Consider the following 17,178-nt stretch of genomic DNA (forward strand, 5'->3'; position numbering starts at 1 on the left):
ACTGATGTGAAAAGTAAGACAAAAATTGATTTAATTGGAAGCAATATATATTACATGTGGGAGAATGGGGAAAAAACAAATACAGAATTAACCAGATGTATATGAAATATAATACCTTTAGCAGAATTATTGGAGTTAAAAATACATGTGGGTTGATGATGTTGCATTCAAATATAAATAGTCTGCCCAGAGTGTAAGAAGTTTGGCATGTGTTTCAATGGCAAGTTTTTCCCAAAGAGAGAAACTGCTTTCCCCGAATCAACAGATCTTCGAACTTAGATAGGCGAGTTGCATGCCTGAAAGCAAGTAAAAAATTAGTTAGAGTGGAAATTTTTAATATACAGTAGGTGATAGGTGTAGTGTGGATTAGGTAGTTGATTTACATTTTTGTCTAGAAAAAAACCTTTAAAGCTGAGTAAAAGATTGTTTCTTCTAAAGTATGGGGCTTCCCTAAAACAATCCTATTTTTACCGGTGGTCATCGTTAGAGAGTGACTCTAGAGTAGAGTAGAGAGCAATTTTTTAAGGTTGTACCATTTTTAAAATTGCAGTTAGTGTGTGGGGGTGTTGATTCCCAATAGTGAGGGAAAGAAATTATAATAATAATAAAAGTAATCAAAGATTGAATTATATTGTATAATTTTATGGAAAATAAATTACTAATATTTAATTAGAAATAAATAAGAAAGCAATTATCAAATTACTTATTTTACTTTGATGTCAAGACGTTACGTTTTCAAAAGCATAATGCAAAACTAAAACTAAATTCGAGCTTCAATTTAAATATTGTATTAAAGGAAGAGAAACATAGGGGTTGGGAGGAAGAGAAACATAGGGGCTACAAGTTCATATTCCATTTGTTTATTTGTTAGCCAAATTTTTTAATTACCAAGGGATTAAATTGACAATTATGGCCATATTTAATTAGTAATAGATCTTAAACATTTGTGTATAATAAATTATAAATTGAAATTAATATTAAGACATGTATCAGCTATATAAAGCGCCAGATGTCATCCTCTCAAATAAAATTTAGAAGAAACCTTCTCTATATTCTATTATGTATTGAAAATAATTCTTTGAAATTGTGAATCAGTATATCTGTATAACATAAGAAAAAAACTAATATCCACAATTTCTCTATTTTTTCATAATAATTTTTGCTTTTTCACTATTTTCTAATATATTCTTTTCTTTGCCTCTTAAAAAACTCTCTTCCGGCGGCAATGATCCCATGCGGCGATCCTCATCTGAACCTTCTCAAAATCCGAAACCCGACACGGAATCGTGATCCGACCCTGTTGATCAAACCCATGAACCCGTTCCGCTTGCTCCAACAACTCTCCGAACAACGGATGATTAAAGTAAATCACCGGCACCACGACACGCCGCGTGTCACCGTCTGATTCGCCGACGTGGACCACCAAATGTCCTCTCGGAACAACCCGGTTCGACGTTTTCGGATCCTTACCCAATCGGATCTGACTCTGACCCGGATTCTTCTTACCACCACCACCACCACACAATCTCTTAGCTCCACGGCTTAAGCACCGTGCTAATGACTTGATTCCAGAAACCGGGTTAGTGATTCGGGCCGGGCATTGACGTTTACCAGATTGGATTCTTCTTGGTAGAATCATCCATTTGAAGATTTTGACAAATCTGTGTCCAATTTTGAAACCTCTGACTCTCTTCATACTTTGGTTTTATCAGATTATGAAAAATGTGAAAGGAAGTCTTTTTGGAGAAAACAATGAGATGGGCTTGTCCGAAATCGAGTTTCAAGAAATGGGTTTGCTTTAGACGAAGTAGATTTTGAGAAAGTTTGGATTTTTGTTTGTTTGTTCTCTCTCTCTCTGTTATGTTTAAGAGTTGAAGAAGAAGAGTGTTTGGGTATGGGGGAAGCAGACAACCTCATTTATAGGCCTTTTGAGAGCTTATGACTTGTGTTTGCGTGCGTGCGTTTTTTAGATGTGCACTTTTTGATGTATAGTTTTCCAAATTCAATTTTTTTTTTCTTTTTTTTTTGTTGTATTTTTCTATACTTTGCCTTCTTATTTAATTTATGAAAAATACTCAAAATAGCATGTCACACTATTCACATTATTTATAAAAAAATTACGTTAAAGAAAAATTAAATAATTATGTAACTTAACATATTGAAGATGAAGATTATAATGTCAGTATGAACTATGGAGATTGGAGATGCTATGTTATGATCTTCAATGAGAATGGACTATTTCTACACTTCATGGCTTTATTTAATCAAGTTGCACATACGCTACCTAGAAAAGGGTCTCAAGAAATTGCCTTATTACTCAAGTTGTTTGTTTATTTATTCCTTTAAGTCTATCTTAACAAATTCATTGTGATGATAGTACTAAATGTAAACAAAAGTTATAAAGCAAGTGTTTTTTAGCTTAAGTGAAATTCATATTTTCATTCTACGTATATTTTAAATTTTCACAATTTCTTGGCTATGTAGTTTATACTCCTATTAATCAGAATTATCTTTTAAATGAAAAAGATGTAATAGCTTTGTCTTTCTCATCAACTATTTGGAATATATTAGGCTAGTGGCTAGCTAACACATCTCCAATGTATATCTCTATTTTTTCCTCTAAAATAGAGTAACTCTATAATAGAGCAATAGTTAGACCATCTCAAATGATTTTCTTTATTTTTTACCTCTAAAATAGAGAAATTTTATAATAGAGGTGACTTTTGCTCCAATGAATACCTCTATTTTTTCCTCTAAAAAAGAATATTCCGTAGAGATTCCTTTTTTATTTTACTATTAATATCTTTTACTTATAAAAGTTGCAAACTAACCCATTTATTTTAGTATTTGTGAAACTTTCATAAAATTATGATATTATTTAAATTTTTAACGTTCATAAATATTATTTAAATATCACATTTATTAAAAGAAATACATTGCATCATATTCCTAAACTATTTAAATATATATTTTATTTATTTTGATCATAAATATAAAAGTGTTAAAAGTTCAATGACCACTATATAAATAAAAAAGTTCAATTCTATTATAAAGGAAAAAATAGAATTCCTCTATATATAGAAGAAAAAATAGAGATCTCTATTATATAGGTAGAATAAAGATGAGTTGGAGTAGATTTTACTCTAAAGTAGAGTTAAAAACCAAATATAGAGGTGGGTTGGAGATGCCCTTAGTGTAAAAAAATAAAGATGAAAATAGAACTGTTCTATATATAGAGCAATTCGAAGCAAATATTGCTCTGTAATAGAGCTTTGACTCTAAAATATAGTGGGGTTGGAGATGCCTAAGACAAAACTGTTTCAGTAATACAGGTTGACCATGTCGTTTTATACTGACAGCATAATGAAAAGACAAACAATATTAAACAGGCATAATGATCAGTATATTCACATATTTAAACAATATTAAACAGTATTAATCTCATTAATTATTTGAATATGTGAATATCATATGAATTATATACGGTACTTGAATTTCAATCTATACCACATTACCACCTGTATAACTTGTTCAAAGTTTTATTTATTTATTTTGACATGTCATGATCATTAAAATGCAGCCAGTAGTTGAATCTTACTATATATTTCCCACCTTTATTTTGATTAAAATATATATATAATTATGTGAGTTAGTAACATGTTTCTTGTTGTAAGTATCTTGATTATTCGATTTGATTTTTTGGTATTTTACTCAATTATAGTCTTTGTATGTCGTTCCTTATGATTTATGAGTAATACATAGCAGATGTATATGTGTCTCTATGTACATCATAAACACTCTAGTAATTGGTTCAGATTGTTTGCTTTTTCTATCCCAACTAGTTCAGAATGAATAATGGTTTTGATAAGATAACTTGGAACAACGTATCTCTAAATAATTACAATAGAGATATGTAAGATTAAATAAATCAATTTCTCGAATTTTCTATTGTATTAACAGAAACAAGCATGATTAAATATGAAAGTTTGAAGCCGACAAAATATATATATATATATATATATATATATATATATATGAAAGTTTGAATGATAAAAATTAATAAATTAAAGACGAGATTGATGAAGACAAAAGGCATGCAAATATGTGGGAGGGACATAGAGTGGGATTTGGTCGGCGGTCGACACGGCGCGTGCGATCTTTGTAACATGCCCCGATTCACTGAAAGTGCTTCTTTCAGTTTGAGAATTATTGTGTTGCATTATTATATTTTTCGGTATAAACAGTTTTTAAGCTAATTATTTTATTAAAAGTTTAAAAAAATTAAAAAAGCAATATAAATATGCATTCATTTCTGAACATACACACAAATGAAATTTTGAACTCATACACTTTTTATGATTTCATACATTGTTATTTCCTTTCTCTAGCAATCAATATCACATTTTTTTTTGTGAAAACAAAACTTTGCAAATTGCATTTTTTAATTCAAAAACAATTTTTTTTTGCAAATTGCATAAAGAAATAAACTTTCCGAAATGTCCGTTAGAACTTTAGTTCTCAACTCAAAATAGGAACACTAGCGAGCATAACTTGACGAGGATGAGTGCACCAATTAACATCATAACTGATTCAAACAAGTTTACTTAGTAAGACTCCCATCATTTTGGTTCAAGCTTTAAGTTTAAGGTCACTATCTCAATCCCCCGAACCCGCTAGTCTTTAGTTTTTTTTTTTGAATATAATGTTAAATTATATTCAAATAAAAAATAAACGTTTTACAACCTTTTTAGAAACTGTATGTTTAAAACATTTGTTTGTAAGCTAAAAAACTTCAGTAAAATCTGGCCTCAAACCATGCTTGAAGATGGGCACCCTCTTTGTCGAACATGGTATTCACCCTGTTTCGGACATTTCTATCAATCAGCTTCACCATCACCTCCTCCGTTGAGTGTGGTTCTCCATGAAGCCTGTTGTTTCTCTCCCTCCAAATAGAATGAAGAGTATTTTGGAAAGTATAGCCCAGAAGAAATCTTGTTTTCTTTTCCAAATCATTCCCAAGCAGTAAAATCATCACTTGCTTCCATTCGTTGGTGTACTTGTTCTTGAGAAGCCCTTTAACCAGTGATTCCCAGATTTTCTGTGAGAAAAAGCAGAGGAATAACAAGTGCTCCCTTGTTTCTAAGGGATGGTTACAGAAAACGCAGCTTACAGAAGCGTTCGTTTTCCAATTGATCATGCGATCCCCTGTTGAGAGTCGATTCTTAACCGTCAACCAATTGATAAAAGCATACCTTGGAGTTGCTTGAGAGAACCAAATCGCTTTAGCTTCCACCATCTTGGGGTGCATTGGATGGATGTGGGACCATGTATCCTTTGTGCAGAACTGTTTGTGATAGATACTACTCTTGCGTTTCCACAAAGAGGCATCCGATCTATCTTGTTTGCGAGCGAGTTGTTTCTTGTGAAGCTCCTCTTGAACCAAACAGAGGAGGTTATCTCGATATCCTCTCCTTCTATTCATCTCCATTGCTTCAGCTACGGTACTGCGTTTAGGTATTCCCATTGCTATGCAGCCTCGATCCCCCAGCTTCTCATAAAGACGACCCAAGGGGCTCCAGTTATCAAACCAGAAAGATGTGGTTTCACCATTGTTTACTTCTACGCAATGGAATTGTTTAGCCAAATCTCTATACTTCAGAAGCTTCTTCCATATCCAGGAACCAGCTGCAGCGTTGTCTTTTTCAGACCAGAAGGAGCCACTACAGATGACGTACCGGTGCACCCAGTTAACCCACATCGAGTTTTTGACAGAGAGAATTCTCCAAACCAGTTTTAAGACACTCACAGTGTTTGCCTCATGCAGTGAACGTAGTCCCAAACCCCCTTCAGACTTTGGTAGGCAGACTTCTGACCATGCAACCTTTGCCTTCTTTGTATTTAAAGAAGGACCTGACCATAAGAATGCAGAGCATAACTGATCGATTTCTCGAATGCAAGCTTTAGGGAGCCTAAACGCAGAAATCCAGAAATTTATGAGGCCAAAGATGACCGATATGAGCAGTTGTAACCGACCTGCAAATGAGAGAGTTCTAGCAGTCCAGGAGCTGATCTTTGAGCGAATTTTCTCCAGAAGAGGGAGGTAATCTGCAGATGACATCCGCTTTGGTAGGAGTGGTAAACCTAGATATCTGACCGGTAGAGAACCTGTTGCAAAGGGAAATTGTTGGAGGATTGATCTCCTCTGCTCAATAGGGATACCTGCCATGTATAGTGTCGACTTTTCCAGACTAATATTGAGCCCTGAATGAACTGCAAATCATCAAAAACACCAAGAGCTCCTTGAATAGAGGATTTGTTGCCGTCGACAAAGACCATCAGATCATCGGCAAAACATAGATGGGTTAGCTGCATGTGTCGACAATTAGGGTGGAAACCGAAAGCCTTATCCGTAGTTGCCTTATCTAGTTTGCGGGAGAGCACATGCATACATATAACAAACAAGTAGGGGCTGAGGGAGCAACCTTGGCGAAGACCACGGTGACTACCAAAATAACCTGTTAAGTCACCATTGACCTGAACAGAGAAGGAGGCTGTAGTGATACACGTTCTGATCCAATACACAAACTGCTCCGGGAAATCCAGCGCTTGAAGAGTCGTGAGGAGGAAATCCCATTGGACTGACACAAACACTTTTGATATGTCAATTTGCATTGCACACCTGGGGGAGACTGAGTCCTTATGATAATCTTTTATAACCTCTGTAGCTAGTAGAAGATTTTCCATTAATAACCGATCTTTCACAAATGCAGACTGGTTAGGCGAGATGAACTTGGGAAGGATGATCTTTAAGCGATTGGCAAGAATCTTAGAGATAACCTTATAGAGAACATTGCAGCAGGAAATCGGTCTATAATCTTTCATCACTTTTACTTTTTTTTTTTTTTGGAATCAAAGCTAAGATAGTCGAGTTGACTCCCTCAGGTAAGAAACCAGTCTTGAAAAAAGATTGGACTGCAACCAGAAAATCCTCACCCACTATAGACCAAGACTCAAATGTAAACCCGCTAGTCTTTAGTTAATTACTCAAATTCACTTGTTCCTTTGTTAAACAAAAACAACAACAGAATTGGTAAACAAAAAAAAATAACAACACATAAAACGTTCGATGTTACATCTACTAGTTGTAAAAAGCGAAGTTAATGCGTAGAGAATAAAGAGAGTACAATGAATGGTCAAGGCATTGCTAAAATCTACGCACGTTTCATATATATATATATGTTCTTTAAAGTTTCGTCACACACATTTCTAGATTCTCTACTCTTTTGTCCATCCACTATTTCAAAAGAAAATGATACTCCAATTGCCACGATTTACATTTTAATATAACAATTGAAAACGTGTTCAATTTATTTGGATGAGAGAAACAAAAGGGAAAAAGAAGAAACAAATTCGGAGCCTTTATGGAAGGGAAGGATAGAAACTTACATTTTTATGTACTTCTGTTTACCTAATATTGAAACCATACATTTGTCATCTCTTCTTATCTTCCCATGTTATTTGAATTTAGATTTAATATTTTAAAAACATTTGAATCATGTTCACATATGACGTCGTAAAAGGATCCAATATACGTCGTAAAATTATCAACGTAGTATTTACTTATAAAAATTTCAGGAGAACTAGGAATACATATATTTACTTAGTGTCCTTTGAAAACTAAACATTTTTAATGACATAAATAGTTTCAGTGTTACGATTGATATTAATCTTTTATTGTCAGTTGTTAACTGGGGACAAAATCCCGCGAGTCTTGAACAAATAAGACATACTGACATTGATAGATATAAATGATCATATGCTAATTTTATATGCAACCGAGGGAATATAAATCGTTAAGCATAACTATCCAATCCTGTAAATGTAATCTATGCATGATATGGTATCAAACCCGTAATCTCTAGCTAACCAGCTTACCAAATATAATACATGTACATGTGACATGACAACTGAAATTTTAGTGTCTCTAATAATTAACATGCACCATGCAGATGTTTATATACAGTTATTAGGTTATTATTACCCTAGCTATTACTATTTTGACAAAAACATCGTAAAAAAATATTATATATATTTGTATAAAACAAGCTAAGGTTTTATTTTTTTGTACAAGAGCAAATTGGGTAATAACGTGATGAAGGCGACTCGAGCCAAACTCAAGTGGCAATCAACCCTTGTAAAGAGTAGAAGAAAGATAAATAAGAACAGCTAACAAAAGTCAGCGTCTGATTTGTTTGTGGGCAAGACGACAATACAAATAAATAAATGTTTGGCACCTTCCAAGTTCTAGTAATTTTGTTGTTAATTAACCGATCGCGGATCTTAGTGTTTGCTGCTACTATAATCTTTTTGTTTAATCCTTCAAAACATAATATCAAAATAACTAATCAGCAGTTAATTAGTTAAATATGTTAATCGATTATTAATTTAGTTAATGATCGGATTGACAGGAAAAAAAACTATTTATATTAGTACCGTAGTTTAATTATTAGATATAGTAGTTAGTTACTTAGTTATTATAGGATAAAACATTATTTCGATACACCGTGTGAGAACTGAAATTGGATTCTTCTTCCGAAGTGTTTTTCGAACGGAGGTGCCTACCACCGTTATAATTCCAAACTGATTCTAGAGACAAAATATTGTGAAAATAGAAAACGAGTATTATTGCTTTTCAGTAAGTTTTTCCATCCTTTTTACTATCTCTCCTCTCTCATATATGTATATATTGTTCTATTACAATTAAATGCGAAATCAATTCACTCCGCCAATCTCGCGTTTCATTTAAGCCAATTAATATAGGGAATCTTTGACCACCTCCCTAACTCCGAAATGATGCAGAAAACCGTTTTCCTCCGCTTCTCTTCGCCTGCTGGGCTTAGCAGACTACTTCTAATTACGGTCCAGACCCATTTCAATGATCCGTCTTGGGCCTTGACCCATAATCCGAAGTGGTTAATCGTGGTACCAACACACCATTAATTTTGTGGTTACATTTTAAATAAAGCTCACAAATACTAAAAAGATACAATAGTAACGGATAGTATACTATTTTCACGTTTTTACATTTTTAATACGTAATTATGACTTTTTATGTTTTTAAATTGATACGATAGATAGATATATATATATATATATACTATTCATGTGTTATAAAATAATAGCTAAATATAACAACAAATCATTATTTATTTTATTTTAAAAAAATCTTTTTACAAGTATCATTCTATAATTCTATTTAGCTAACTAAAATGACGTAAAACTTATGTTATTCTATTGTCACATATTTCGTCAAGCTCAATATATCTCTATCGCAACTCGACTAATTGTGGTTTGCCCTTAAAAAAAACAAATAACCGAATTGTACAAAATTATATCAATTTTTTAATCACTAATCAAATCGAAGGGATTTCTTTATTATGAATTTTAGACATATAACTTAACCAAAGTAACCAATACCGAATTGATCCGAATTTTTTGTTCGGTTATATCAATTTTTGCATGCATGCTAACCGAATTACCCAAAACTTCAACTATTAAATACAAACCAAACCCTTTGAACTTAATTCCCAGGCCTATTAATGTTAGGTGTTTTTTATACGACTAATTTGGTGGCAAAAAAAAAAAAAAAATTTGGTGGCAAACATACTCTTTTTACAAAAACAATTTTCTCTAAGCCCAATTGTAATTCTATCATTGGATCAATATATAGGACTAGGAGCAGAAAAAGCCTTATATATATTGTGTGTCTTGTGGCCTATAATATTAGTACTTTTTTTTTTGGGCAAAATAATATTAGTATATAATATATGTTGTCATTTGTAATGTTCTGTTCATCTTTTAGCATAGTTATATATATACTAATCACTCAAATTATGTCAGATATACTGAAAATCTATTAACATTTGATTTTTAATGAATACAAGAATAATGATATATATAAATAACTGAACTACAAGAAAATTCACAAAAATTAATATGTCAAATATTTAAATCCTCAATCTTTTTGAAAACTCTAAAATTATATGCCAAGAATATTTATTTGCTATTGTATATACTAATTTTTATAAACATAAATTAAATATAAAAGATTAGTATGTCGGAAAACACCAAAAAACATTACTTCCAAAAATAATAGTATAATACTATATTTCTTTAATTTTGAAAAACTTATTCTATTTTTGAATTGAACTTTTTTATTACAAGAAATAAAAAAAGTTTCTAAAACAAAATTATCTTTACATTTTCAAAGTACAACCATAGTCCATATAATAACCAATTCAACAGAACCAGTTTGTCAGAGATTATGATGGTACCATTGTCTTTTCTTTTGTCATTTACAAAAATCACCAGAAATTTCTCAATTATGAGCTTTTATCAGAGAAAGTTATATTTTTCTTGTCCATTTTTTTATTTTTTATCGAAATTGGCAAGAAAGAACCAGGGAGGACAAAGATAGAAAAGGAAAGCAAAATACAGAAAGGATCCAGCCTGGAATTTGTCAGAGAGACAAAAAGCTGAAACCCCAAACCTAAAAGGATAACTAATTATATTCTCCACCTCACTCTTCATCACCACCCTGGGACCTCATAAGTAACTCATCATGCATGCTCTTTCCCATTTTCTTCTGTTTTTTTTTTCTAATTCATTTTATTATTTTAGTCATAATATTTCAAATAATAAAATTGATCCAATCACATTCCGTTCATGATTTATTTATTTATTTATTTGTATAATAATTGGTAGTAATTAGCAAAACAAAAACATTTTAGTATTGTGGGATTTACTAGTATCATTTACAGTATATTTTAACTAAATCGGTTTAAAAATTAATCAATAAAATTCGACGATTTTGATAACCGATTAACTTGTCTTGATTTTGGTTTAACATATTTCTAAATCCAATTGACGCCTAGGCAAGATTTGGTTTCAAAATTAGTTGAAATGTAAACTTTGGTATGATACAAAACAATAATATTAGAAGAGTTTCAACATTTTAATGAATATTTGTTTTCTCAAATAAACAAATCTCCGGAAAAGAATAAAACAACAGATGGAATCCAAAAGAAAAAGAAAAAAACAAAACAAGTCAGATAAAATCCAACAACCCCTAAAATAGAAGAACTGTGGAAACGTAAATAAGAAGGAATCATCTCTGGTTCGATATCAACAAAACCCTAGAAAAATACATCAAACCCTCAAATTATATTTCAATGCTGAAGCATCATCATCACCAAAGCCATTACCACCATCAAAAGATTAGTAAATCCAATGGTTTTAGTAGCCGCTGATGAGATCTTCTGTGGCCTGGAAACAACAAAAGAAAATAATTAAAATCAAGAACGTAACAGTGAAAAAATGTGAGTTCTTGAAAAGTTTTGTTTCTTACTTTTGTAGTTTTTGGAGAGCACCACAGTAAAGAACATTGTCAGGGTGCCCGAACTCGGTTTTGTTGTTTTCGTCTGGATTAACCACTCTGACGTAAGTCTCTTGTCCAAGATACCAAGAATCAAGATTCTCTGTTCTTAGATTCCAAGCTCCAGGGTTGTCTAAAGATATCAAGATCGCTGACCATGCCCCTGGATACACCTGACAAAATCACCCAAAGAACTAACTCAATTATCAAGACATTGAAGAGTGAAGACCTCCATTTGCTTTCTTTACATTGCTATTTGCTATTTGGCTTAATACCTGAATAGTGGAGCGAGCGATACCGTCCCATTTGTTGTAAGTTCCTCTACTGTTCTCTGTCCACTCTCCATAATCCATACTGCAAGCAAGCAAAAGGGTTTCAAGAAACAGTTATTTACAATGCCAACTTACCAAGAAATCGATAAGAAATGCTGAGACTTTGCAGTCTAACTAAACTCACCCGACGACAAAGAAGGCGTAGCCACTCATGTGATAGCTTTGCATCTTAGTGTCATTGTTTTGAAGAACAACTTCCATGAATCCACGATAGGTACCATTGATAATCGAAGTCTCCACTTTAGGCGGTCCAGTTAAAGGTCTTTTAGGGAAATCAAGCTTGTAAACTCCTTTAACTTTGAGCTTATCGGCTAGTCTAATAGGCGTAGAAGGATTCTTAAACGATATGCCATTAAGAGTTGTTTTTCTCTTCCCATTGATCATCACTGGCGGCATATTCCTCAGAACGTAGACATCAGTTACATTGATAGAACCGTACTTGAACGAACCTTGTGGGTTAGGACGTGCACCACTTGCTGATACATTCCATCTGCAACAACCACAACAACGTTTGATTTAGCCTTTTAAAGATAGAAATGTTGAAACTACAAGAACCAAAGAACCAAGACTTGAGTTCAATGTCAAAACCAACCTGATGGATCTTGCTTGGTTCATGGAGAAAGTCTTGTCAAACTCGTCTTGTGGTCCAGGTGGTAAGTGACCTTTAGCTTTACCTTTAGAGTTGGTATAGTGTAAGATTCCAACTCCAGTTACTCTTCTCCATATGGTTTCATTAACAACCCGAGCACTCGCTACAATGTAGTAATCCGCACTCGCGTTTTGATCCATTGTAACCAAGAAGGAGAAAGATTGACCAACATGAATATCCAAACTTGTGTAGTTTTGTTGAACTGTGTAGGATCCTTCAGATTCCGCAAGAACTAAGTTGTGACCTTGAATCCTAAAGTTCAAACTCGTCGAGATTCCAACGTTTGACACTCGAAGTCTATAAGTTTTACCTGTTATTGTCACACCTCCATTAACAATCCTAGAAAACAAACTCTTGGATATAGACAAAAAGCTAATAATACTCACCAGGGTGTACTGTAATAGTTTCGAAGTCGATACCATCGGCGACAAGAGTATCATTGTATCGGTAAGGTCCTTTACCGTTAATGAGAACACCATCAGGCATTCCAAGATGTTTACCATCATCTAAAGCCTTCCTCAAAGCCTACATTTTTGACACACAATCTTACAAAACGTTAAAAACAAACTTCTCAAAATGTTAATAAGCTTGAAGAAAAGAAGAAAACTATACTAACCGTGTGGTTCCTTGTGTACCAATCACCAATGGCGATGGTAATATCGCCTTCTGGAGTGGAGAAAGGGACTGGAATAACTGATCTAGGATTGACAATGAAGGAGCCAAAACCACCAGCAGCTCTTTGGAAATGAAGAGATGGGAAGTAGAAGAAACTCCCAATCTGATCTTTAACTTGAAACTCATAAGTCCAATTCCACTTTGGTGGGATTGGACAGTTGGTTCCTAAAACTCCATCTTGCCATGAAACACGTCTCTGTTGGATTCCATTCCTGTAAAACAAACAAATACACATTCACTAAAGCTTTCTTCTTTCTGTTTTCTTCTTCACCAAAATGTAAAAAAGTCTCTTAAAAGACAAAAACTCCAATATCCTTACCAGTGAAGAAGAAGTCCCTCATCCAATTTGTTTCTAACATTAACGACCAGATTCTCATTGGTCGTAACATTGATTGTAGGACCAGGAAACTTTCCATTTATAGCAATGACCTGATAACATAATTAAGAGAGAAGTTAGAACCCTAATTGTGTGTGTGTTTAGATCTACACTATTCACTTTATCCTACAGTTGGATCTGAAGGTAAAAAAGACTCAAACTTTTCTTACTCTAAAGGCAAAAAAAAACCATTCATTCATGTGGAAGTTAAGTAAACTTTGGATACATCTAGAACAAAACACTTTTACATTGTCCATTGCTGAAACTGAAGGCAAAAAACAAAAAAAAAGAGTGAAACTTTTTGATAAATCTGAAATTAAAGAACACCCATAAACAAAGATAGAAACTTTATCAAGAATCAATTGCTAAATCTCTAGTAACCTAAAAGTTAGATCTTTTAGCTGAGTGAAATCTTAAAGTAAATCTCTTCAGAAATTAAGGGTTTTTCAAAATGTGGAAGCAAAACCAATAAAGTCCAAAACTTTGATTAAACCAAGTTCAAAATCTGAAACCCTAAATCGTAAATACAAAGAAACAGTAACAGAAATCTAAAGATCTAGAAAAAAAAAGAAAGAAACCTGTTGAGGAACACCAAGTGGAGAAGCAGTAATGTAGGAGACTTCGAAGTTATAGAAAGAATAAGGATCTGCAGCGAAGCAGAGACTTATGCTCATGAAGAACAGAAGAAGCAGGATCTTGAACGAATCCATGGTTTTCTTGTCCTTTGCTTTTGCTTTTTTTTTGTTTGTTTGTTGAGAAGCAAAGCAACGAACAATGTGTTGAATTGGGTTTGGGGTTTTTAAACAGATTTGTTTAAATCTCTGAGTTGTGAATTTACATTATCAGATTGGGGGAAAAAGGAAGTGAGAAGTGGGGAGAAACTAGAAGCTATAAAGGAAAGAGAAGCAGAGGACACAGAGATAGAGACAGAAGAGAACGGCTATAATTTCCTTAGGTTGCTGCCTTAATTAATTAATTTCTATTCTTTATTTTTTTATTATTATGGTTTTTTTGACTATTATTTTACCAGAAATAAAGCCGCACAACGCGCCTGTAAATTTGCCTAAATGCGTAGATAAAAACGAAAAAATAAAAAAAATATTATAATTCTATGAGGTAGTTAGGTTTTAAAGAAATAATTTTTATTCTATCGATTTGAGCAAAATTAATAATATTTACTTGTAATATCAGTGAATCGTTGCTAAACTTTGTATTCATTTTTAAATCGAACTGTCATGTTCTAATTTTGTTTAATCCGTAAATTAAGAAGTAATTATACAATAGTTATATGTCATCATAAACTAACATAACGTTGATATTGAATAATGTACTATGTTATTTATTTAAAATTTGAGTGATGAAACCATTAATATTATGAAGAGTGTGAATTTAACCTCGCATTAATCGACTTGAAGCTACAATAATTTTTTAAAAAGCAATTACTTATTAAATTAAAAAGAAATAATAAAGTGAAAATACCCTAAAATCAAATTATTTGAGTTTGTTAAGACAATCATTTATTACTTTAGCATCTTATATTCGAATAACATTCTTCATACTTTTCTTTAATTAATACTAAATTACTGAATGTAATCATTTTATAGATGCCTTATCCTCCATTACAGAAATTTAATCTTTTTTTTGTCGGTGAACATAAAATTTATGAAAAATCCAAGAAAAATAAGTTCAGACTTGAAAAAAAAAAAAAAAGAACATAGCCAACGGATATAATGATAATAATAGTACTGCATGATGCCAGCAAGAAAGAATGGCTCCCATATGGTTGACAATTTTTTATATTCTTTTTCATTTTCCACCGAATTAATTTTTTATTATATATTATTAGCTGTAAAATTTTCCATTCATAGACCATAATTTGTTTTCTTATAAAAATATATTCCAACGCGTATTTTTGATTGATGATTTAGCTAACAAATTTACACTGATTGTGGAGAATTATTGTTAAGAAATATAAATGATGACTTAAAAAAAAAAAAGATTTTGAGTTAGAAATTTGTCGGTTTAGGGAAGTGCATTATGTACCATGTACGCAATAATCACATGCTGCTCGCGTGCTAACTTTAAGCTTATGTTAAAATAAATAACATAAACAAGTAACTTTACAGTTACATTACTGTATTAATATTGATTAATGTGAAGATTTGATAATTGACCGGTTTGATTTGACCAAAGGCATCTCTCAGGTCAGGTCAGAAAGAAAGAGATAAGATTTTTATTATGAGAGGCGCAACGCAACGGTGGGCTACTCCGGATGTGCCACGTGACACTGCTGCCAGCCAAAACGAAAGAGATCCTTCTAATTTTGACCTTTGTTTTTTTCTTACAAAACACCAAATAGTACGTTTTAGCTTTTTTTTTTTTTTTTTTTTTGCAAACAAGAAAAATAAAAGCTAGTTTGAATTTTCTTCTATGTTGAAGTATATAAAATTGCATGTTGTTGACGGATGATAATATAAAAACATCCCAGGTCAGGTTCTGTTCAAAAGAAAATATATTTTTTAAAAATGAAATTTGATCCATCATCCATGTATATGAGTTATGACATTTGTATAGGATCCACATATTTTTTTGCATTCATTTTTTTTATTTCGTATAAAACCTTGTATTTATCAACATTTTCTAATTGCATGATCAAGATAAAATTTATCTCCATCGTTTTGTTTTCAAGCTTATCGTTCTGAAAAGATCTTCTTAAGTTATGTATTAACGCGTAATAACTTTCTAAGAGTAATTCTTAGTCACACCAATTTTAGATATGTTAGAGAGAGGATGACATCGTTTTGTTTTCATCACGTCATGTTGTAAAAACAGTGAATTGCCAAAACGTCCAAAGCTATAATATTGCAAAAGAGTGTCGGTATACCTTCGTAAGCGAATAAGTTCGTTCCATTTAAAACCTTGTAATCGAATATATGCAACGTAATTTAATTTGAACGTATTTTCAATTTTCAATGATTCAAGTATCCTTCAATTCTAACCCAAAAAAAAAAACAGAATTGTGAAAAGAAAACAAATACAGAACTAGAAAATTCGTTAACCTATATATAAAATAAAAGACACAATCATTACCGGTTCCATCTTAACATTTCTGTCTACATTAATGAAATTAAAAAAGGTCGAAATAAAGAAGAAAAAAAAAACATTTTGCATGGAGCTATTCTAACATTGAGCAGTTGTAATAAATTAATAATAAACCTGCCAACTAGTTGAACATGTGTAAAGTAATTACCAACAGCTAACTTTAGCTAAGATTTGTGTGTGGTAGTTGAATTAATCATCCCAACGAATTTAGTTATTTAAAATTATAAATAAATAAAATATACTACAACGGCTAGTTCATTTTGTTGTTTGTGCAAATTCTTTCAGCGATCCAAGAATCATTTGGAAGTATCTGCAGTTTTACGATAAGCATAACTAAGTTACTGATCAGTGATCACATGTTATGTAATTTGCAGTGGAAAAAAAATATTTACCACGAACATTGCAATATATAACACAGTTTTAACCTAGAAAGGAGCATTACCATATTTCACTTTGTCTAAATCTTTTATTATCTGCCAGATAATAATTTGCCAAGTGTGTTTAGAAGAACTATATAGATTATGCATATTATAAGACACGTATAGTTGGATCAAGTTGACAAGTTGGGAGGACACACGTGGTCCAGTATGAATCATGGTTTATCTTTTGG

At 32.3% G+C, this 17,178-nt stretch overlaps 2 protein-coding genes and 1 pseudogene across 2 annotated transcripts; all 3 read right to left on the reverse strand.

Moving 5' to 3' along the window:
* Positions 1-1,030: 1,030 nt before the first annotated feature.
* On the reverse strand, positions 1,031-1,920 carry LOC104737249 (auxin-responsive protein SAUR36 pseudogene; annotated as a pseudogene).
* Positions 1,921-4,792: 2,872 nt separating this feature from the next.
* On the reverse strand, positions 4,793-6,118 carry LOC147929885 (uncharacterized). Its single transcript, XM_087480772.1, has one exon. The coding sequence runs from the start codon at positions 6,116-6,118 to the stop codon at positions 4,793-4,795; it is 1,326 nt and encodes a 441-aa protein (XP_087336898.1).
* A 4,875-nt stretch (positions 6,119-10,993) lies between these two features.
* On the reverse strand, positions 10,994-14,470 carry LOC104737250 (monocopper oxidase-like protein SKU5). The gene is made up of 9 exons (XM_010457381.2): positions 14,045-14,470; positions 13,410-13,519; positions 13,032-13,302; positions 12,802-12,940; positions 12,359-12,725; positions 11,891-12,256; positions 11,710-11,788; positions 11,408-11,607; positions 10,994-11,325 (listed from the first exon to the last, which is right to left on the reverse strand). Exons 1-9 carry the CDS (start codon positions 14,174-14,176, stop codon positions 11,229-11,231), a joined length of 1,761 nt encoding a protein of 586 aa, XP_010455683.2. The 5' UTR covers positions 14,177-14,470; the 3' UTR covers positions 10,994-11,228.
* Positions 14,471-17,178: the final 2,708 nt, after the last annotated feature.

The sequence above is a fragment of the Camelina sativa genome, chromosome 13 (genome assembly GCF_030686135.1).
Source record: "Camelina sativa cultivar CO46 ecotype springtype chromosome 13, ASM3068613v1".
NCBI classification, from domain to species: Eukaryota; Viridiplantae; Streptophyta; class Magnoliopsida; order Brassicales; family Brassicaceae; genus Camelina; species Camelina sativa.